The 23,311-nt window shown below is 42.3% G+C and overlaps 2 protein-coding genes across 2 annotated transcripts in view; one reads left to right on the plus strand and one right to left on the minus strand.

Moving 5' to 3' along the window:
- LOC133421987 (zinc finger protein ZFP2-like) overlaps positions 1–8,057 on the minus strand; it is a 30,951-nt gene extending 22,894 nt beyond the window's left edge. Inside the window, exons 1-2 of the mRNA XM_061711822.1 lie at positions 7,491–8,057; positions 6,382–6,386 (exon numbers count right to left, since the gene is read on the minus strand). Of these exons, the coding sequence (XP_061567806.1) occupies positions 6,382–6,386; positions 7,491–8,057 (572 nt within the window). The remainder of the gene's footprint in view (positions 1–6,381; positions 6,387–7,490) is intronic.
- LOC133421847 (zinc finger protein 239-like) overlaps positions 1–23,311 on the plus strand; it is a 156,346-nt gene that overhangs the window by 82,634 nt on the left and 50,401 nt on the right. The gene's annotated exons all lie outside the window — the stretch shown is intronic.

A 23,311-nucleotide genomic window follows, 5' to 3' on the forward strand; every position in this document is an offset into this window, starting at 1 on the left:
AAACACTCGAGTTTGGAGGAGATGGACCGGGACCAGAACCAGGACCAGATCCAGGACCAGATCCAGGACCGGGGTCAGATCCAGGACCAGGACCAGATCCAGGACCAGATCCAGGACCGGGGTCAGAACCAGGACCAGGACCAGATCCAGGACCAGATCCAGGACCGGGGTCAGAACCAGGACCAGGAGTCCAGCAGCAGGACCAAAGTGGACTCTTCCTCCGCTGGTCTGCAGGTCAGTGACAAACTTCGGGGCGGCAGTAGCTCAGGTGGTAGAGCGGGTCGTCCAATGATCCGAAGGTCGGCGGTTCGAATCCCGCTCTGTCCCAGTTTGCTGTCGTAGTGTCCTTGGGCAAGACACCTTACCCACCTTGCCCCGTGTGAATGTGTTTGAATGTGTATGAATGTTGGTGGTGGTCGGAGGGGCCGTTAGGCGCGATATGGCAGCCACGCTTCCGTCAGTCTGCAGGGCAGCTGTGGCTACACCAGAGAGAATGTGTATGGATGAATAATGATTTCTGTAAAGCGCTCTGGGTGCCTAGAAGGGCGCTATATAAATCCAAGTCATTATTATTATTATTATCATTAGTGTTCAGGTCCACGTTCCCGCTCCTCCTCGCTCTTTCTGTTGCTGCTGATCATCCAAACACTTTAGTTCATTCTCAGTAGCTTTTTCTTTCTTTTCTTTTTGTTACAAAACTTTATTGAAAATATACAAACTCTCAAAGAGGATAATGGACAAATATCAATTTAAATGCAACATGAAAAGAAAGGAAAATAAAAATAAAAAAATGGGGATTCTTGTAAGGATTACAAAAAAAACAAAAAAAACAAGGCGCTCTCAGAATTAAAAGGTGCATATGAATAACAAAATAAATTAAGCATTTAAATTCACATAATGGAACATAGAAAAGGAGAGGAATTATTAAATTAGAATAACAAATAACTAGAAATATCTAGACTTATTTTACTTGCATTTTTGTTTTCTACTCTTTTGAGACATGAGAAAAAAATCTTAAAATCGTTAATAAAACCCCAAAAGGAGGGTTTACAATTTCTCCATTTGGCTTAATGAATATGGTACTTACCCAGTAACAAAATTATATTAATAATATCAGAAACAGAAAATTCCAAATCTATGGCTATATGGCTTAATTCAAAAGGTGGAACATTATTAATTTTAAGAGAAATCCAATTGTGTGTCTGTCCAGAAACAATGAGACAAAGGACATTCATAAAACAAATGATCCAGTGTTTCTTCATCCTTTTTGCAGAAGGAACATTGATCTACTTCAAATTTAAATCTTTTTTAAGAAATTCTGCTACAGAATAGACCTTATTCATAATTTTAAAATGTACTTCTTTAACTTTAGGCAAAATAGCCCATTTAATACATTGGGAATGTGCTTTGTTTAATGTGTTTATATTTATCATGCAAGAATCATGTCAAATTATCCTTCTGCAAAAATCATGTAACAATCTGGATTTAAAAACATTACAGATAAACTTGTTACCAGATTTTTTATCAGTCAGAGTACATCCTTCCATTAATAGATTTGGTAATACATTTGAAGCTGTATTATACACCAAAAAGTTCTGAATTAGGGGAATTAATGGTAGAGGAATAACGCTACATATTTTGTTGAATTCTCTATGAGAACAATTGAAATTATATATTTTTTGGAAATCTGTCCAACTTAAAAGAATCCCTTTACTATCCATTAAGTCAGTTACATATAGAAGGCCTTTATCAAACCAATTACTTCTAAATACTGATTTTCTACTAATTGTAATTACTCTATGTTACAACCCGGCTCGCAGGGGAAAGGGAAGCAACACAAAAACCCAGTTGGTAAAAGGTAAGGTAGTTTATTGTTACCCAAAATTACCGGGAACACCGGTTAACAAATAAAAAAAAAAAGAAGAAAACAAACCAAGGAAGAGGGCCGGTGGGTGCTGTTTAAATCAAAAACAAAACAAAAAGGACTCTCTAAGAGCTAAAATGGATAACCAAACTATCTCAAAACAAAAAGGAAAACAAAGGCTGTCTACACTCACTAAAACCAAAGTACAACAAAAACAGCCCCCCTGCACCTAGAGTTTCTAACATAAAGGTTACTAGGTGTGGGAACTCAAAATCAGTCACAACACAAAACACAAACTAAACCCTGGCCACACTTCACAGGTTAAAGGTGACCTATTATGGCATTTAATGTATATTTTAAACAGGCCTTGAATGTCTTAAAAACAATCTAAAGCTTGTTTTTTCCACATAAATCATAAATCCAGCCTGTGGGCCCTGTCACTAGTTTTACCGCTTCTAACCTCTTTTTCTGCGCCTCATTTTTAGGGAAGGGGGGGGTATGATAATGAGGCTCTGTGCTGATTGGCTCCCTGAATGACGTGTAGCAGGGGAGGAGCATAAACCTCGCTCCGCCAGAGCAGCCCGAGTCTGTAAATTATCACAACACTGAATTTTCACAAATGGAAACTTTATTGTTAAAAAAATAAAATATGAGTTGTATATAAATAACATTTATGCACTATTTAAGCCGGATCTACCCGGCGGATGCGGAACGCTGGCCCCGGAGCCACGCCGGGGGCCCGGGAGCAGCGCTGCTGGAACAGCGCGCATCACCGCGGCTTTAACGGGGGAATCTGACCGGTTCCGACCGGCCGGGGCCGCAGGAACCGGCCTGGACTGGTAGCAGGGACTCCCGGGGACCGACCAGCGGAATTTCAGCCGGATCTGCCCGGCGGATGCTGTGCGACGGGCGCCGCAATCCCACGGCGGGCGCACAGATCGGCTCTGGAGCGCATCCGCGGCGCATCGCCCGTTATCGGGGATCAAACCGACAGATTTGCCTGAATATCTCGGAGGGTGAAGCTGGTCCAGCCTGGGACAGACCCCCGAGGACCCAGCTCCCAAACCACCCGGGAACCTGGATGATTTAACCCGGATCCGCGGCGCCTTGACTGGCTGAAGGAACCACCGCTCCAGCAGCGGAGAGAGCTGGTTGTGGGCGTGGTTTCAGCAGCGGAGGCTGAACCTATGGAAATCTGCTCCTGTCGTTACGTAACGACAGGAGCAGATTCTAATCGGCTCAAAAAAAACCACGTGACACTGGGGGACTCTGTAAGGCGGGGGTCAGAGACCTTGCAGAAATTCATGGTATTTTGTCTCCCCTGTGCTGGCAGGGTGAGGGGAGACCACTTTATATATGTTAAAACAAGAAAAAACGTGTTTTTCATAATAGGTCCCCTTTAAACAGTAGCTGCTAGACAAAGTTTAGCTTTTAGCACAAAGTTCTGCACAACACACAGAGGCGAGCTGTCCCACAATCAGCCGCCTGGACTGACAGACTGGCAGGGGTTTATCAGGTGTTCACTCCTGATTGGACGGCTGGGATTGGCCAGCCCCAGACGCGGCGCACCAATTAGGGACCCAGGTGATCAGAGGGATGGACTGCCAGGAGCCGGGAGGCCGCACCAATCAGGCCAACGAGGGAGGAGCTGTGCAGCTTGGCAGAGGCAGGGGGAGAGAACAAGATTAAAACAAAACATAAAGGAGGAAAGGGCAGCGGCCGTAACACTCCCCCCCTTAAAATCCTGCACAAGCAGGGCCCATCGCATCAGTCGCTGGTTGTGGTTGTACATGCGAGTGAGAAAAGTGAGTGGGTTATGATCCGTAAACACTGTTACTGGCAAAGAGCTGGACCCGAGGTAAACTTCAAAATGCTGGAGTGCCCACAACAAAGCAAGGGTTTCCTGTTCAATGGTGGAGTAGTGGACTTGGTGCCTGTTGAACTTACGTGAAAAATAAGACACAGGATGGTCTACCCCATCAGCATCTTCTTGTATCAGCACAGCGCCAGCCCCAACGGCGCTGGCATCAACACTCTATGGCCGTAACACTCTATTGTTCCATAAAGTTGACTTATGAGGAAAGAAGTTGTGGACAAATACCATTTTACAAAAACTAAGTATTTGTTTGTGAAAATTAGACAACTTAATGGGGATCCTGTTCACATCAAAATCACATTTCAAAACCAAATCTAGACATCATATCTTCTTAAACAAAGATCTTGGGATGTGAAACCACGTGGAGTTTGGTTGTGACAGACAGACTTTTATCCAGTTCACTCTAAATGTGCCGATCATAGATTGGAATTCTGGAGCTTTAATACCACCATTGACATACTCCTTAACCAGCTGGGATCTTTTGATGTAATGTGTTTTATTCCCCCACAAGAACTGGAAAATGACTGTGTTGGCTTTATTAACATTATTTGAGGAGATATATAATGAGTGACGAGGATAAATCAGTTTGGAAATACCTTCCGCTTTAGATAAATTGGTTCTGGCAAAAATAGTAAGGTCTCTAGTCAACCAGTGGCTGAGTGATTTCTTCATGTCTAATATATGGCTGGAGATATTAGTGTCTTTTCTTTTAATTAGATTTTTAGATATTGTTAATCCTAGATATTTAATTTCAGATTTGACTTCAATTGTATCAATAGAGGATTCAGAGCTTGTATAGGGAGAAGTTTGCATTTTTTAATATTAAGAGATAATCCGGATGCTTTGGAGAAGATTGAAATGGTATTGAGAGCCTCATTCACCATTGATTTATCTTTTAAAAACATAGACGTATCATCTGCGAATTGACTTATCTTAAATTCTTTGCTGAAGATTGTGATTCCTTGAATATCTTTAGAATTATTAATAAGTAATGTTAGTAGTTGTGTTGCCAGTATAAAAAGTTTTGGTGAAATCGGGCAGCCTTGGTGAATAACACGCAACACTGCAGATCTAGGAATCATTCCAGGGTTAAGAGAAACAGCTGCTGATGTCGGTGTATAGCATTCTAACAATATTACAGAAATTAATCCCAAAACCCAAAAAGTGCAGAGCTTTCAACAAAAAAGAATGTTCAACAGTATCAAACGCTTTGAAAAAATCAAGAAACATCACATAACTGTCAGTTTCAATATAGTCACTGTAGTCTAACAAATCAAGAATCAGTCTAGTATGGTTAATTAAGTTTCTACCCTTAACAAAAGCTGATTGACACTCATCAACTAAATTGGTTAAACCCATATCTAGTCTATTGGAGTACACATGTGCTAGCAATTTGTAATCATCGCATAACAAAGTTATCGGCCTCCAACTATCTAGTAAAAGTCTACCCTTGGGCTTTGGGATTAGGGTAATAATTCCCTGTTTCATGGTAGAAGACAGGCGTCCAGTTGAAATACATTCTAAAAACATTATAAAGTAATTCTCTGATATCTTCCCAGAAAAAGACATAAAATTCCACAGTTAGACCGTCAAGCCCTGGAGACTTCCCTTTTGACATTCGTCTAATTGCTATATCCAGTTCTTCAATTTTATTTTGCACAAAACTCTCATCAATTTCTTTTCCACACCCCCTTATTTTTTCAAAAAACTGTTCACAATCCTCCCTTGAAATATTGACTTATACAAATTATTATAAAACATTCTTATTTCCTCATTCACTTGATTCTGGTTATCAATGCTGGTATTTTTAATCAACAGCTTATGATTTTTCTTTTTTGTCTGTCTGTGTTTTTCCAGACTAAAGAAATAAGAAGTGTTTTTTTCACCTTCCTCTAGCCAACGAGCTCTTGAGCGAATAAAGGCCCCTTTCGCTTTTTCCACATAAAGATTATCTAGTTGGTTTTGTAGATCATGCAGTTTGACTTGTTCTTCTTCTGTTAAATCTGATTTGTGACACAAATAGTTTATACTACTAATAATGCCTTACTGTTTTCGTTTTTTCTCTTTAGAAATGCATTTACCGTATTTTCGCGACCATTCGGCGCACCGTGTGGAAAGGCGCACCCTCATTTTTGTGTGTCATTTTTAGATTTAAAACATACGCACCGACCCAAAAGGCGCAGTCTACAGACACGGAGCTGCACACACGCGTGCCGCAAAACACGCCCGCCGCCGACCCAAAAGGCGCAGTCTACAGACACGGAGCTGCACACACGCGTGCCGCAAAACACGCCCGCCGCAAAACACACACCCGCTGCAGAACGCACACACATGCAGAACGCACACACAAGCACACAAGTGTGCTTATTTAAAAAATAGAGTGGGAGCAAAACCTCTGTTTCTGCATTAAAGAGCTCCGCTAATTCAGCTGCGCCAGTCCGAATTTCCTCGGTGTCAGTCACTTTCTGCACAACAGTAAATAAACTTTTCATACCCCGTTGTGCGGATCCTCCACCGCGCAGACCCCGTCTCCCCCCGGCGCAGAGCCCGTCTCTCCCCGGCGGGGTGGAGCAGCGCGCATCACAGCGGCTTTAACCGGGAATGTGACTGGTTCCGACCGGCCGGGACCCAAGGAACTCACCTGTACTGGGAGCAGGGGCTCCCGGGGAAAGACCAGCGGCATTTCAGCCGGATCTGCCCCGGGGATGGTGCGCCCTGGCCCTGCAAACCCACGGCGGGAGCCTGGCGGCTCCTGAGCGCATCCTCTGCATCTCGGTTACCGGGGATCAAACCGACAGATTTGCCTGAAAATCTCGCAGGGTGAAGTTGATCCGACCTGGGACAGACCCCTGAAATCCCTGCCCCCAAAGCGGGTGGGAACCAGGAGAATTAGATCTGATCCCGCTTTGGGAACCTGGAAGTCGGGCTGCAGCAGCGCGCGTCACACGCGCTGCAGAACACAGAACACACACACACACACGTGTGCTTATTTAAAAAATAAAGCGGGAGCAAAACTTAGTTTGATTGTATTTTATTTCACTTTACCATACACATCAAGCAAATCCTTCAAACTCTTCATCTTCTGTTTCTGCATTAAACAGTTCTGCTAATTCAGCTGCGCCAGTCCCATATTCCTCGCTTTCAGAGTCAGTTTCTGTGTCGACACGATCGTGCGGCCCCTCTGAAATGCCGGCTTTTGCAAACGCCCGAACAACAGTCCCAGCAGATATATTAGCCCACGCATCAACAATCCATGTGGAAACTGTGGCATAACTGGCCCGGCGCTGCCGTCCGCTCTTGGTGAAGCTGTGCTCCCCCTCAGTCATCCATCTCTCCCACGCCGCCCGCAGCCTCACCTTGAACGGCCGGTTCACACCGACATCCAGCGGTTGGAGTTCCTTCGCCAGACCTCCCGGAATAACAGCCAGCACAGCGTTCATGTTTTTAACTTCTTTTTTTACACTGTCTGTGAGATGGGCGCACATAGAGTCACAGATCAGCAGCGATGGTGATGTGTGGAAAAAAACCACCTGGTCGCCGCACATAGACCTGCCTCAGCCACTCTATCGTCATCTCTTCATCCATCCAGCCCTTTTCATTTGCCCTTATTATGATTCCGGCTGGAAAAGTTTCTTTAGGCAACGTTTTTCTTTTAAAAATGACCATCGGCGGCAGTTTTCGTCCATCAGCGCTGCAGGCAAGCACTACGGTAAATGAGGACTTCTCATGCCCCGTTGTGCGGATTCCGACCGTGCTGGTCCCCGTCCTCTCCACCGTGTGGTTTGTGGGGATGTCGAACGTCAGCGGGACCTCGTCCATGTTCGTTATTTGGCTGGGCTGGATGAGTTTCTGGGTTATGTGTCGGCTACAAAATGAGTGGAAGCTCTCCATCTTTTCCAAGTAATCCGCCGGGCACTGCTGCGCTACTGTTGTCCTGGCCCGGATGGAGAGATGGCACTGCTTCATGAACCGAAAACACCAGGACGGACCTCCGTGAAAATGTTCAATTTCCATCTCCTCCGCCAGCGCTACTGCTTTACGTCGGATGGTGACCGTTGAAACGCTCCTTCCACTCGCTCTTTGCTCGATCACCCACCTCTCCAAACTTTCCTCCAAGTCCGGCCATCTCGCCTTGTGTCCGCGGAAGCTCGGCTGCGTTTTCTTCACCTTCCGCAATTCATTTTCCAGCTTCCTCCACTTGCGAACCATAGACTCGTTGATCTTATATTCTCTCGCGGCTGCTCGATTCCCATGTTCCTCTGCGTAGCTGATCGCCTTCAGTTTGAACTGGGCTTCATAAGCGTGTCTCTTTGCCATCTTCAGAGTTGTTAAGACAACAATGTTCTGCGTGAAGCACATACCTGTCCATTTATACACCCCCCCCTTCCCCCTCATTCACGTCCGCAGACCACGGGTGCTTCACACCCCCCCCCCCCCCCCCCCCCTTCCCCCTTGTCTGTGGATGGTCTCCTTCACGTCTGCAACTCACGGGGGGGGGGCTTCACCCGAAGCATAGATATGGCGCACCGTTTCATAAGGCGCCCGGCACATTAAAAAAAAAAATGTGCGCCTTATGGTCGCGAAAATACGGTACTTATGCTAATGGCAATTTCCCTCATTTTAAATTTAAACCACTCCCATTTCATCAGAGGTGACATTTCCAAGTCATCCATTTCTTTTACCAGATTTTTAGTTTTCTTACAAAACTCTTTATGTTCAAAAAGACTACTATTAAACGTCCATATAACATTAGAAAAAGACTCAAGCCCACCCAACCGAAGAGACTTTTCAGCAGTTCAGTCTGCGTATCCACTTTTCCAGTCAGAGCCATAACTGCATGGAGAATAGCAGCGCTGGTCGCCTCCTCTTCCTCACCGTCCTGTTTCCCCCCATTTTTCATCTTCTTTACGTGTGGACTTTTATTAGGCGTATGACTCAAATTAAGTTTGCCTCCTTTAGAGGAGTTTACGTCGACCTCAATGTCCTCGATATCGCTGTCCCCACACGCCGCCTGGAGAGCAGTTAAAGAGTAGTTGTGTTCGTGTCTGCTCCAGATTCAATTCAATTGTATTTATATAGCGTCTAATACAACAAAAGTTGTCTCTAGGCGCTTTCCAGAGACCCAGAACAGATCTACTCGCAGACAGTCTTCTTAAGTGTTCAAAGAGAAAGCTTGAAGAAGTGTGCTTTTTTTTGGTAAATTTAAGTGAGCAACAATGTCCAAGTGAAAAAGTTTGGGTTGTTGCCTAAAAATATAAATATTTTCAAGGACTCATTAGTGCCTCTTAACGGAGCCTGCAAAAATGCTGCCACTCACTCTGCCATCTTAGATCCTCTTCATTGTCAGTAGTTTGAACTGAGCAGCAGAAAACACAAACACGTGACCTTCCCAAGAGACTTTTAATATTGTCTACGTCTGAATATATAATATAGATGTAGACTGTAGGCAGGGCATTAGTGAATGGGATTCAAATTCAAAAGTATTTTTATTCATGTAATGAGAGAACCTCTGAATAAACGTTTCCATTTGGAGATTAATAACTTTATTCTTATGTTAATGTATTGAATGCAACACAATACTTTTAACGGTCAAGGAATGAACAATAATAATAACTTGGGCTCATCAGTAGTAGTAATAATGAACATATAATTTTAAATGAACATGAAACACCTTAAATTGGCTTCAAATCAGACAAAACCAAATAAACTTCACCTCAATAAATGAAAGTTCCAAAGGTACAAAATATCCATGCTGGGTTCACTGAGTTAGTCCACAAGCCCTGAACAAAGGATGCAACACTTAAGACAGCCCAGTTTTCAGGCCGTGTCCTAGTGGTGCTGCAGTGGTTCACAAACTTTTTTGCCAGGTCTTTTGTACATAACAGAATTTTCGAGCCCCGACACACACACACACACACACACACACACACACACACACACACACACACACACACACACACACACACACACACACACACACACACACACACACACACACACACACACACACACACACACACACACCTGCAATTTATTTCATATATTGAACATAATGCTAAAGAATTGTCCATCTCTGTAAAAATAGATTTTCAACCTGACCAGCTCACAGAGATTGAAACAACGATACAAACAACGGCCAAAATCTGAACATTTGCTCTACAAAAATTACACCATTAATCTCCACATCTTTTCAGTGGAATTTCTATAAAAAAATTATGATTTTGTTCTGAGGGTGGGTAGCTTTAGCCCTTCACACTTTTGTTTTGACATATTGAGATGTTTTACGTGAATATTTCTGGCTGTCAAGAGCCATTGATAACAGAACATGCTTAACATAGCACTCAGACATAAAACTCTTCATTGTTTCACTGCGATCATGACAGACAACACTTGACTGGAACTGAAAAAGGATTTGTCAGGTCAGCCAACAACAGGCTCTAAGCCTTTTTCTCTTTCCTTACAGAAACATAAAGCCAAAGGGAGAAAAAATAGGAGGGATAAAGTCATCACCACTTCACCAGGTCTGAAGGTCCAAAAGAGGATTCATACTGAAGAGAAGCTGTACAGCTGTGATCAGTGTGGGGCAGCTTTTACCCGACAAGGTCATCTAAGGAGTCATCAGCGTATTCACACTGGAGAAAAGCCGTACAAATGTGATCAGTGTGGGGCAGCTTTTACCACGTCAAGTATTTTAAGGAGTCATCGGCGTATCCACACTGGAGAAAAGCCGTACAAATGTGATCAGTGTGGGGCAGCTTTTACCCGACAAGATGGTCTAAGGAGTCATCGGCGTATTCACACTGGAGATAAGCCTTACAGCTGTGATCAGTGTGGGGCAGCTTTTACCCAACAAGGTCATCTAAGGTGTCATCAGCGTATTCACACTGGAGAAAAGCAGTATAAATGTGATCAGTGTGGGGCAGCTTTTAACAATCAAGGTAATCTAAGGAGTCATCAGCGTATTCACACTGGATTTAAGCCTTACAGATGTGATCAGTGTGGGGCAGCTTTTACCCGACAAAGTGATCTTAGGCGTCATCAACCTATTCACACTGGATTTAAGCCTTACAGATGTGATCAGTGTGGGGCAGCTTTTACCCGACAAGGTAGTCTAAGGGGTCATCAGCGTATACACACTGGATTTAAGCCTTACAGATGTGATCAGTGCGGGTCAGCTTTTACCAAGTCAGGTTATCTAAGGAGTCATCAGCGTATTCACACTGGGGATAAGCCGTACAGATGTGATCAGTGTGGGGCAGCTTTTACCCAACAAGGTAGTCTAAGGAGTCATCAGCTTATTCACACTGGATTTAAGCCTTACAGATGTGATCAGTGTGGGGCAGCTTTTACCCATCAAAGTAGTCTAAGGAGTCATCAACGTATTCACACTGGATTTAAGCCTTACAGATGTGATCAGTGTGGGGCAGCTTTTACCCGACAAGGTAATCTAAGGCGTCATCAGTGTATTCACACTGGATAAAAAATGACGTCTGTGATCAGCGTGGGGCAGCTTTTACTTGGAGAGTTCAGTTAAAGGTACCAATTTTATGGAAGCCCATTTCCGCCAGTAAAAGAAAAAAAATAAGATGAAAGAAAGTCATAATTATGAGATAGAAAGTCATAATTATGAGATAAAAAGTCAAAATTATGAGATAGAAAGTCGAAATTATGAGATAAAAAGTCAAAATTATGAGATAGAAAGTCGAAATTATGAGATAGAAAGTCGAAATTATGAGATAGAAAGTCGAAATTATGAGATAGAAAGTCGAAATTATGAGATAGAATGTCATAATTATGAGATAAAAAGTCGAAATTATGAGATAGAAAGTCATAATTATGAGATAAAAAGTCAAAATTATGAGATAGAAAGTCGAACTTATGAGATAGAAAGTCATAATTATGAGATAGAAAGTCATAATTATGAGATAAAAAGTCGAAATTATGAGATAGAAAGTCGAAATTATGAGATAAAAAGTCAAAATTCTGAGATAAAAAAAATCGAAATTATGAGATAAAAATTCATAATTATGAGATAAAAAGTCATAAGTATGATATACTTTCATACTACGGTCAAAGTAGGAGCTCTTTAGCACATTCAATTTTACACAGAAATGAATTGTGAGTACATTGTGGAGTACTTTAAACGTGGCTTTACAACAGATGAAATACTTAATTTGCTTGCTGATTCACATGGGATTGTACTAAGCAAACACACCCTTGAAAGGATTTTAAGCAAGAAGCAGCTCTGGCGTAGAAAGAATAAAACCGATGTAGCTGAGGTGGCAACCTTCATTGAACAGCAACTGGAAACATCTGGTCAGTGCCATGTTGGTTACATGGAATTGTCACAGACAGAGAAACAGTTCGAATATTGCTACAGTTATTGGATGGTGAAGGTGTTGATCTGAGGACAAGAAACAGACTCCGAAGGCGTGTTTACCACAGCTGTGGCCCAAACTATGTTTGGCACATTGATGGCTATGACAAACTTAAGCCATTTGGAATTGCAATCAGTGGATGCATTGATGGGTTTTCCAGAAAGATGATATGGCTTGAAGCTTACAAAACAAACAATGACCCAAAGATCATCGCTGGCTACTTTGTGGAAGCTGTGATCGATGCTGGTGGGTGTCCTGCCAGACTCAGACTGGATTTAGGAATAGAAAATGGCCATATGGCTGAAATGCAGCGGTTTTTGCATTTTTCTGAGAACCAAGCTGAAAGAGACAGTGTAACCTTTGGTCCAAGCACTGGAAACCAACGGATTGAATATTATTTGCCTCCTAGGAAGAACTTAATGAGGTTGTATTGACTTGGAACAACCACAGAGTCCGTCAAGTCCACAACTCACGATCACCTCATGGACGCCCCTCGATATTGCATGCAGTCCCTCAACTGTACGGAGGCAGAGACTGTTTGCACCACGTGGACCTTGAGAAGGTTCAAACCTGCCTTGAAGAGTGTGTGTTCAAGGACTTCCCATGTGATGAAGATGTGTTCCATATCTGTGTGGACCTAATGACAGAGTATAATCTGAAATTAACAACTGATGTGTTTGAAACAGTTAACCTGTATATTAAACTCAGACAGCTGATAAACAATGAACTAGATCTAGTTCATTAACTTTCATGGGCCTGTGTCACATTTCATATATCAGAAATGTTTTTTCCAATCCAAGACAAATTGAAACGTACATACTGATTGCAATTGTCAAAATTGTAATACATTTTTATCTGTGATGAATGCAAATATAATTGTAGCTATTTTAGACACAAAGATGTGCCAAATATTTTCAGTTCTTTCTAACAAAAGAGTATGTACACACAAAATACTTTGTTGTCCTTATGACTATTTGTAAGAGTTGAGTAAAAATGCAAAATCCACAGATGTGTCAGCTGAATTATTTATTTCAAATGTTTAAACAATCACAGCATACAGAACAGCATATGATTTCATTTTACCTTCATTTTGACTTGTTACAACAGGGAGTATTTAATATTAACCCATCTATACATACATTGTAACAAGGACTGGTCCGTGTACTTTGCGGCCATCCGTTTTGTTTTGAAGTGAAAAATAAAAACAGAAATAATCCAAAATAATCCGTTTCCCATCTTTTGTTTTGAAAATAAAAAACGGAAAACGGATCGTTATCCATTATCCATTATCCGTTTTCCCGGCGGCGGCGGGGCTCCGTGGGGGGACACCTGGGGCGGACGGGTCGACTCGGTCTCGCTACCGAGAGGGAGGCGCTGCCAGCCCCCCGGTGGTCGGGGGGAGCAGCGCCGCAGAGGCGGGCCCGAAGGAAGCCGAAACCCGGCCAAAGTGTCTGAAAATCGGGCGAAAGTGGCCAGGACCCAGGGACCCACGAGTCCCGGGACCCGATCCAGGGACCCACGAGTCCCAGGACCCGACCCAGGGACCCACGAGTCCCGGGACCCGACCCAGGGACCTACGAGTCCCGGGACCCGACCCAGGGACCCACGAGTCCCGGGACCCGACCCAGGGACCCACGAGTCCCGGGACCAGGACCCAGGCACCCAGAGACCCCAGACACTCACACCCAGCCCGCCAAACGCTGCACTGCACCCGGCCAAGACCGGGACCACGTCCCGGTACGGGGGGTAGGCTACTTGGGCTTTCCCTTTGCCTCCTGGACCTCCAGGGACCCCAGTTCTCACAAGCACACCGGCCAAACACTGCACTGATCCCGGCCAGGACCGGGGACAGCTCCCGGTACGGGGACTTGTGCTCTCCAGGACCTCCAGGGACCCCAGGACACTCACAGACAGCCCGCCAAACACTGCAGCTCGCCGGGGACACCTCGCGCTACGGGGACATTGGCTCTCCAGGACCTCCAGGGACCCCAGTTCTCACAAGCACACCCGCCAAACACTGCACTGAATATGAATAAACGGTTGTTTTTGGTTCGTTTTTTCGTTCCTGTTGACTAGTAATTTCATTTTTCTTATATGAAATAGAAAATGAAAATAAAAGCGTATTTTGAATCTTTGTTAAATCATATTAACACAGAAAAAGAAAAAATGCAGTGTAATTCAATATTTGTTTTTTGTTTTAAAAGGAAAATCAAATAAACCAATCGTTTTTTGTTTTTTGATTCCCACTCATGATGGAAAAATCCAATGACCAAAAGATACACGGACCAAACAGTGGGTGGAAAACTCTTTTCTCTATTTCCTATTCATTTCGGGCGGGGGCATGTTAGAGTTCACGCAGCTTTCTTTTGGACGCTGCAGCTGAACGGACTGTCACAACATCACTGCAGTGAAACATGAGTTTAATCTATCTTCACTCCGTCATGAAACTGCAGTGATGTTGTGACAGTCAGTTCAGCTGCAGCGTCAAAAAAACAGCTGCCCCCCCCCTCGGAAACGAATAGGAAATAGACAAAGTTTTCCATTCGCTGTTTTAATTCCCAATTTCGATTTTCAAACATATCAATGAAATCGGCAAACGCATAATGGATAACGATCCGTTTTCCGTTTTTTATTATCAAAACAAAAGATTTCATTTCATTTTATTCTTTATTTTCATTCAAAAAAAACAAAACAATTCAATACAAACACAAATACAAATGTTCCTAACTTATGAATGAAAAGGGAGCAGAAAGAAGAAGAATCTTATCTGATCTGCCCCTTTCACAAATAACATCATTTAATAATAATAAAAAAAAAACAAAAAACTAAGTGAATAAAAACAACTAAAATAAAATTAAAATAACATTAAATAAAATTACCACCGCCTACGGGTATGTCAATCAAACTCAACATTTTTCGTTATATTTCCTTAACATATAGGTTTTAATTGTTCTTTTAAATGTAATGTTTGATTTGGATTCTTTGTTTTCTTTGTTCAGATTGTTCCATAAATTGATTCCTTTCACAGAAACACAACGTTCCATCAATTTTGTCCTGCATCTTGGTTTTATAAAAATCTCTGTTCCTTTTAAGTTATACTTGCTTTTTCTTTTTTCAAATCTTTTCTGAATGTTGATTGGTAAAGTTTTTTTATGAGCTTTAAACATAATTTGCAGAATACTATGGTCTACTAGTTCATGAAATTTCAACAAATTTAACTGAGATGGGAGACGGATTACAAAAAAAAAACAACCTTACAGTTTAAATGAAGGTATTGTGGGCTGAAGTGCTGAAATAACTTTCTGAACTTTCTGTTGGCTGAGATTTTTGTACCTTAGACAATGTCCATTACCCATACGTAGCTTTCTAAGACTTTGTTCATTTCATGACGAAAATCTGGGTAGTTGTCATAACTGACTGGCAACTCCAAGTAACAGCCACATGTATGAGCAACAGGTCTTCTCTGAAATCCCTCAAGTTGTGTGAAGCTTACAGTGATGCTCTTTCCTGTGAACAAGTCTGATCCAGTGCAAAATCTGAGGAAAAAGGAGAGGTGCTGGGTGTCTGACTCTCTTAGGTATGTACTTACATACTTGACAACTTGTTTCTCCTGTGCATTCTGGGTACTGGGGTAAGTAATTGATCTTATGATCTTTCGTGATGTTGGTTGTAGCTCTTCATAGACTGCTGCAATCCCTTTCAGCTCTGATCTAACAGGTGTGAGCATGTTGCTCCACTGTTTAATCACAAAGGCAGGCTCTTGAATCAGTTTTTGGTGAGCAAGCTCCCTCAAGATTTGCTCAATGTTATCTGCTGTTGGAAGCCTCCGGCAGTTGTGAATATCCATGATTTCCAACAGTTCTTCTTGGTCAACACCTTCAAAATCTGAACGACAAGATTCAAAGATCACTCGCTCAGACTCTGACACATACTTGAAAAAGCTGTCCACAAGATCACTCTCCACAAAAGCCCAAAACAGCTTGCTCCAGAAGTACAGGCGCAAGTTTTACAGGAAGGTACTTCTCTTTTTGCCAACCAAAAGTGATTATTCGGCCTAAACTTTCCCATTCTTTTTTACCAAAATCATGACGTAGGTATGGCACTTTGAAGCCATTTCCCATAGTGCACTGCTCTTAAAAGTCATTCCAAAATTCTGACAGTATATCCCTCAAAACACCTCCATCATCCACAGCCTTTTCAAGCTTTCCATCAGGAAGAATAACTCGAAAATAAATGTCATCCTCCATGATATTGTTGTGCAACTCGGGTAGCTTGGCTGTCCAGTTATCGAAGGCTATTAATGAATATTATTAATAATTATTAATAATTAATAAAGTTGACTATTTATCAAATTGTTTTATCAAAATGATAATTCTCGTAGGGGCACCACCCCCGATGCCTTACTCCGGGGGAGTAAGGCATCCTGTTCTGCTGTCCTGCAGAACAGCAAATCTTACTATATCTTACAGAATAACAATGAAGGCGTGATATCCGAACACTAGGCTCTGCTTAAACAAATCAATTTGTGACCAAATCTTGCATGAAATAACAACAACCACTCATTAAAAATCAATCAGAATTTATTTACATACGGGTATCAAAGAAGATGTAAATGGATACCCAATAAATCCCGATGGCAGAACTTAAGTATTATAAAACAATTAATTAACTAGAAAAACATCAATAGAAAAATATGACATGAAAGTTAACTGCATGGAATGGAAAAAAAAAAGAAATCAAAGCAATAATAAAAATGATATCACGAACATGTATGGTTTAAAATATTGTGGCTGCATAAAGATGGCTGCGTTTTTTAAAGATGGCGGAACTGTAACCACGCCACGTGCAATTAGAACGGATGGTGATCCCGGTGCTTAAACCGTGATCAACTGGCGAAACGGCGCTTTAAAACATGAATGACTAGCAGAAAGTAGTGACAACAAATTGATGACAACAGTCCTGATAATGATGCTGATGTAATCTCAGCTCTGAACACAGATTTAGCTCTGTAACACTCCCAGTTAAACTCCCAACACCCAGGTCTCAAAACCTCACGCCTCCTCGGGTCTCCGGGTGTTACTCCCGGTGTTTTAAACGTGACTACTGGCGAAACGGCGCCACCAAATGAACAAATAACCGTAATATGCACACAGTAATTTCATTAAACATAAATTCAGGTCTACACCAGTGACTGATCGCCCAGACCGCAGCTCACGCGTCCTCGGGAGTCCGGACCTGAGGCTGCAGGCTCCGTCCTGCGGCTCGGTCCTGCAAGGGGTTTCCTGACGGGGATCCTCAGTTTCTGCGGCCGCTCGGTCTCTCTCCTTTCCTAACAAAAAAAAAAAAAGTGAACAGTGGCTGGAGAAACCTCACACCGGCTCTCTGGTCCTGACCGCGTCCTCAGCACACCGCCTCGCTGCGCACGGGGGCCGGTTCCTCCCTTCAGAACGTCGACTCCTCCCGTGTTGTGTCGCCGGGCTGCGCGAGGGCCTCGCGGTCCAAAGGCTGGAGCTCCGGGCGGGTTTTGTCTCCCGGAGCGGTCGTCCTGGATGAAAGACAGGGCTCGGGGAAAAAGAAAGGAGTTAAGGCAGGGAGACAGAGTCCAGCGCAGCGCTCTGGGATCGGACCTTGCGCCCCGTCAGTGCGGGCCTCGAGGGCTCCTTGAAACCCCCCCCCCCCCCCCCCACAGCTCCTAAAAGCTGCTGGACAGCAACGCGCGTCCAGGATCGTTGGCTGAAGAGAGGCGAAGAGGCCAAGTCTCGGTGCAGCATGGAGTTTTGTATCTCAGCGCGCTGCGATGACGTCATCAGTGCCTCGCTCGGGATTGGGTGCGCGTCGCTCTCAGGCGCCGCCCCATCCCGCAAGGCATGCTGGGATTGTAGTTCATGGCACAGTCGCCATTTTATGAGGCACATTAAAGCCAGTTTCAGGCCGGGGGGGGTTGACCAGGGTTTCAACGTTTGAATACGGTATACATTCACAAAATGTTCATAAACCTTTATAACAGTCCACATGATCACTGGGTGTGGTCCAACAATATTTTCCTCAGAAAACACTTCCATAAGTTCTCTAAGAATCTGTCCACGATGAAGAACAATAGTTTCTTCACTCTTTCTCTCTGATTGGCTTGTTCCTGCAACATATCCATGAAAGGAGGCAAAGGTGATTCAAAAGACAGTTCGGGAGGCAAGGTATCATCAAGACTGGAGTACTCCATCTCAGAGATCCTTTCTGTGCGGAAAGTTACAATGCCACTTTCATCTAAATCATCCACATGAAGTAATGTTTCATGTTCTGGCAAACTAGATGCACCATTTGGCTCGACTGTGGTGTAAAGAGGGGAAACACTCTCACTGCTTGCATTTGCAATTACTGTGCTGCTTCCAACATAAATGACATTTGAAGTATTTAACTCCACAGCATCTGTTAAATAGAAACGCAAGAGAGGTAACTTTGTCTTTTCATACAGTTCCCCAACTGTGATACGATGCTCTAATGAATTCTGCTGAAAGTCAGTTGAATCAACTTCAAAATCAGTGAGGCTCCCCTCTGCATTTTTTCCACCAGGAAAAAACAACTGCACAGCCTTTTCAATCAAGTTCTGTTTTATACTGTCCTTTGGGACACTCTCTTTTCTGGTTCCTCCATCCTTTTTGGTGCGAACCTGCACAAATTCTCCTTCTCTGAAATGCATCCATCCCAGCTCAGTTTTTCTCTGATTCTTCTGAGCATTCTTTGGAAGGGTTTGATGCTCTTTCTCAGACACAGTATCACCTTTGTTTCTTCTGAACTTTCCTTTAAGTCGCTCAAAGATCTTTGATTTGCGACTGCTGGGTTCTTGTTCCTTCCGTCTGCAGTATCCAAAAACAGCCAGTGGATTTTCAGATCATAGGATGGCAGATACTCGCTTAGCTGGTCATCTGTCATGAGGTGTATAACACTGGAATCAATCTAAAATGAAGAAATATGTCATGAATTCTTAGGTCAAGTGCATTCAATTATAACAAAGAACAACCTGCATATACAGCACCAGATATTTACAAAGCTCTTCCAAACGTTAAGATTAAATATTTTCTAGATTAAATACCTTCTCCTGTTCCATTCGCTGTATGTCTTCCTCAGGCACATGCCGTGACCTTAAGTAGTCACTTAGCTCATCCATCTTGTGACAGTCTCAAAAAACATCTGCACCTCTGTTGAATAAAAATCAAAGCATAAATTGATCTTAGATAAATAAAATCTATACAGTTGATTTTTACAAAATCCTGTTTGTTTGTAGTTTTGGCATTCAAGCATCTTCACAGTCAATTTCATGTTTAAATAAGACAAAACATTCAACTAGGTTCTAGTCTAAATTCTTCAACTGAGGAGAAAGGGGGCATCGCTTAATTTTACTATATGGTATTTTTCTTTCAATATTTAAAATAATTCAATACTGGATGATTGAGTACCTGTAATGACTGTAGTTTACAATAAAATGTTTGGCTGAATGTTGAATCGATTATCGATAAACGTACAGAAGCCTAGAGCAACTACAAGGCATGTGTTTAAAATGTTATTTTAAAAAAACAAACAAAACCCAATAGGATGCCACGAGCATGTTCATGCATAAAGTGTGCTTGGTTTAAATTAGCCTATACGGAATCATTTTTTATTTTTTTGGTGACTGGGATTGTGTTTCCAATCACTGGAGAGTTGGTTGAGCTGGAATCGAACAGTCTAAATATGCTTGAGAACAATTATAGACTCATTGTTTTTTTAATATGCTAACACACTCCTGCCCGCATTAAGGCTGATTTATGGTTCCGCGCAGTGCTTTAAGTGGACAAAAATAAGTGGCGGTACTCCCCTTATTCAACTGATGTCAGGTAAATTAGGCGGTGGGTAACAGCAGATGATTAAGTGATATTTAAATAGTAGGACATTATCCTGATTTTTAAAAAGAAAATTGTTTTCTTGAATTTTCCAAACAAATTATGTGTACACAAGAAAACGCTCACATTCACTGGCAGACAGTACTCGAGTTGTAAAAAAAAAAAAGGGGGGACGGTGGATTTTATCATATGGGGACAGATAATTTGTGCTGAATACAAATAATATAATATATTACAAATAATAGCAGTGACCAAAACACCTGCAGAAATACTGCAGGAATGACATAGCAGCAGTTAAATGCAGCCTTCTGTAAGCTTTAAATATCCACTGGGCTTACATCAAATACATCAAAACACAACAATAAAAAACACTTTTCTGAACTTATCAATATGACTCTGTCCTTCACAGGATAAGTAAAATGGATCACTGCAAAAACTCAAAATCTTAACAAGAATATTTGTCTTATTTCTAGTTAAAATGTCTCATTCTAGTAAAAAAAAAATCTCAGACTTAAAACAAGACTCATCACTGGAAAAAACAACAATTTTCACCTGTTTCAAGTAGATTTTCACTTAAAATAAGTAGAAAAATCTGCCAGTGGAACAAGATTGTTTTGCTTGTAATAAGAAGATAAATCTTGTCCTAATGGAAGATTTTTCTACTTATTTCAAGTGAAAATTTACTTGAAACAGATGAAAATTGTCAAATAAGTTATTTTTCTGGTGTTGACTCTAAATGCTGAAATAGCAGTAAAACCACATTCATTTTTATTTCAGGAGGGGGGGGGGTCCCGACGTGGCTGTGGCTGTGTGCGCGCGCTCAGCGGAGTGAATGTGTTGGAAGGAGGCAACAAGCAGAGCTCAGCAAATGCTTTTTTTTGTCACCATAAAAACGGTACGTCCTTACTTACTCAGGCTATCCACTGCAAAATTTCATCAGTTTAATCAGTTGGTATTAAAAAGAGACGCCAAAAGTTTTCTCTTCAAGCTTTCAATTAGCACCACCTGAGACACGTGAGAGTGTATTTTCATACACTTCATTAGTTACACTAATGAATAAAAGAAGATGCAATTTGTTATTGTAATAATATGATATGATAATAAAAAATAGAGTAGATATTGATGGCGATAATAATAATAATAATAATAGAGCAAATGTCTGAAAAATTAATATAGCCTGTCTATTACGCATACAGTGTTTCCCCTACAATTGTACAGGCTTGGCCACGCCAGGCCAATGAGAGCCCCCGCCAGGCCAGAAAAGAAAAAAATAATATGCCAAAAATAAGCGACGTATCTATCCATTCATTCAGAAATCAATAATCATTTCCATTTGGGAGCCTCTGTGCGGCGCTGAATATGCAATGCGGTGCGACTTGCCGCCGCCTTCTCATTTAAATGAGTGGAGGCAACACGTTGCGGCAGTGAGTAAAGGCTGATTTATGGTTCCGCGTTACACCAACGCAGAGCCTACGGCGTACGGTACGCGGCAACACGCACCTACGGTGCCGGCTCCGCGTCGATTTAACGAGGAACCATAATTCAGGCTTAAGTCCCTTTAGGCTAATACTGTGAGAAATAACCTCTCATAATAGCGGTACTACAGTTAATAAATGTAATAAATGCTCCTACTGCTAATTTCTGGTGGAGCAATAAGTTTGCCTGCTGGCTACAAGTCCCGTAAGTGGCGAGTGAGTTTTAACTCCTTAATTACCAGGAATGTGACACCGTCAGAGTCACGCACAGTAGACAATCTGTGATGTTAGAGAGCCACCTTTTGGTCAATTTAAGCAACAGCATCGCCAGCTGCTTGACAGTGGCTCAACTAATAGTTTACTGTTTTTGTTGTTAATAATGTCATTGCAATTTAATCTATGCAATTGTGAAAAAAAAGGCAAAATAAATGAAAAACTGTGAACAACAGCATTTAGTAGGCTATTCGGTACTCGGTATACAACCAAGTCTTTAAATTTTATTCGGCTTCTGTTTTGGCCTAAAATTTTCATTTCGGTGCATCGTTTTTCGGTGGGTACCACTAGACCTGAAAAAAATTCTAGGGGAAACACTGTAAAATGAACGGGTTTGGAGTAATGTTCTCCTGCTTTGAATGTTCATTGTTTATTCCTGGCCATAGGTTTGGAGAAAGGTGTGGAAAAAGATGCCGCCTAAAAGAAAATTAATGGCAACTCAGCCAACTTTGGAAGACTTCTTAAAGAAGAAAAGTAGTTGTCAGTTGAAGTGCTTCAGAATATTATTAAGATTCAGATTCCTTTATTCATCCCAAAAGGGACATCCATTGTTGCCAATTCAATTTTTTTCAGATTATTTATTTCAATGGTAGCACTTATGTCATATTGAATGTGGGCCTACATGTGTTATATTGTTACTGCTGCAAGTAAATTCCAATCATGTGCTACATGAATTATACACGTGTTTGTTTTATAGTTCCAGAAGAGGAAACAGCAGACACAGACAGGGCAACAGTACATTCAGAACAACCATGCAGCCCCACTGCAGACCCAGGCAGAGCAACAACATTACAACCATGCAGCTCCACTGCAGACCCAGGCAGGGCAACAACAGTACAACCATGCAGCTCCACTGCAGACCCAGGCAGGGCAACAACAGTACAACCATGCAGCTCCACTGCAGACCCAGGCAGGGCAACAACAGTACAACCATGCAGCTCCACTGCAGACCCAGGCAGGGCAACAGAGCCAGACAAGAATATTGTCCCTCCTTCTGAAGTCATCCCACTATTGGAAGAGTACTTTCCAGAGGCAATGAAGAGCAAGACTCTCCACTCTGCTTACACCTGCTCAGCTGTGTGCTCTGCTCTTTCAACTCCAGACTTTCAGAGACTTTCAAGATAATGATGCAACTGCAGCTGGTCTTTTACAACGTATGAACAACAGTAAGTTTGTTGGTACACTACTGATGCTTAACAAAGTGGTACCTCACCTCAATACATTGTCCAAGATCTTTCAAAAAGACCACACATGTTATTCATGTCTGAAGCCATCTCTTGAACATACAAAAGCTATGATTCAGAACATCCAGACCAACTATGATGTTCTCAAAGACCTGAGTGACCATGTTGCTTCTGATGGTCCATGTGCAGCTTTAGAACTCAGTGGTGAAAAGGATCCTAAAATCATGCACTTTCTTACAACATTGGTCCAGAGCTACAGCACAGAGCTTGTGAAAAACCTGGATAATCGGTTCAAAATGACATGCTTTCTACACTCCTGCACATCTCCATAAATGGCCCAGGAAGAAGAACCCCTGAGTGTCAATAGATGTTAAATGAAGCCACCAA

The sequence above is a fragment of the Cololabis saira genome, chromosome 21, assembly GCF_033807715.1.
Source record: "Cololabis saira isolate AMF1-May2022 chromosome 21, fColSai1.1, whole genome shotgun sequence".
In the NCBI taxonomy this organism is placed as follows: domain Eukaryota; kingdom Metazoa; phylum Chordata; class Actinopteri; order Beloniformes; family Belonidae; genus Cololabis; species Cololabis saira.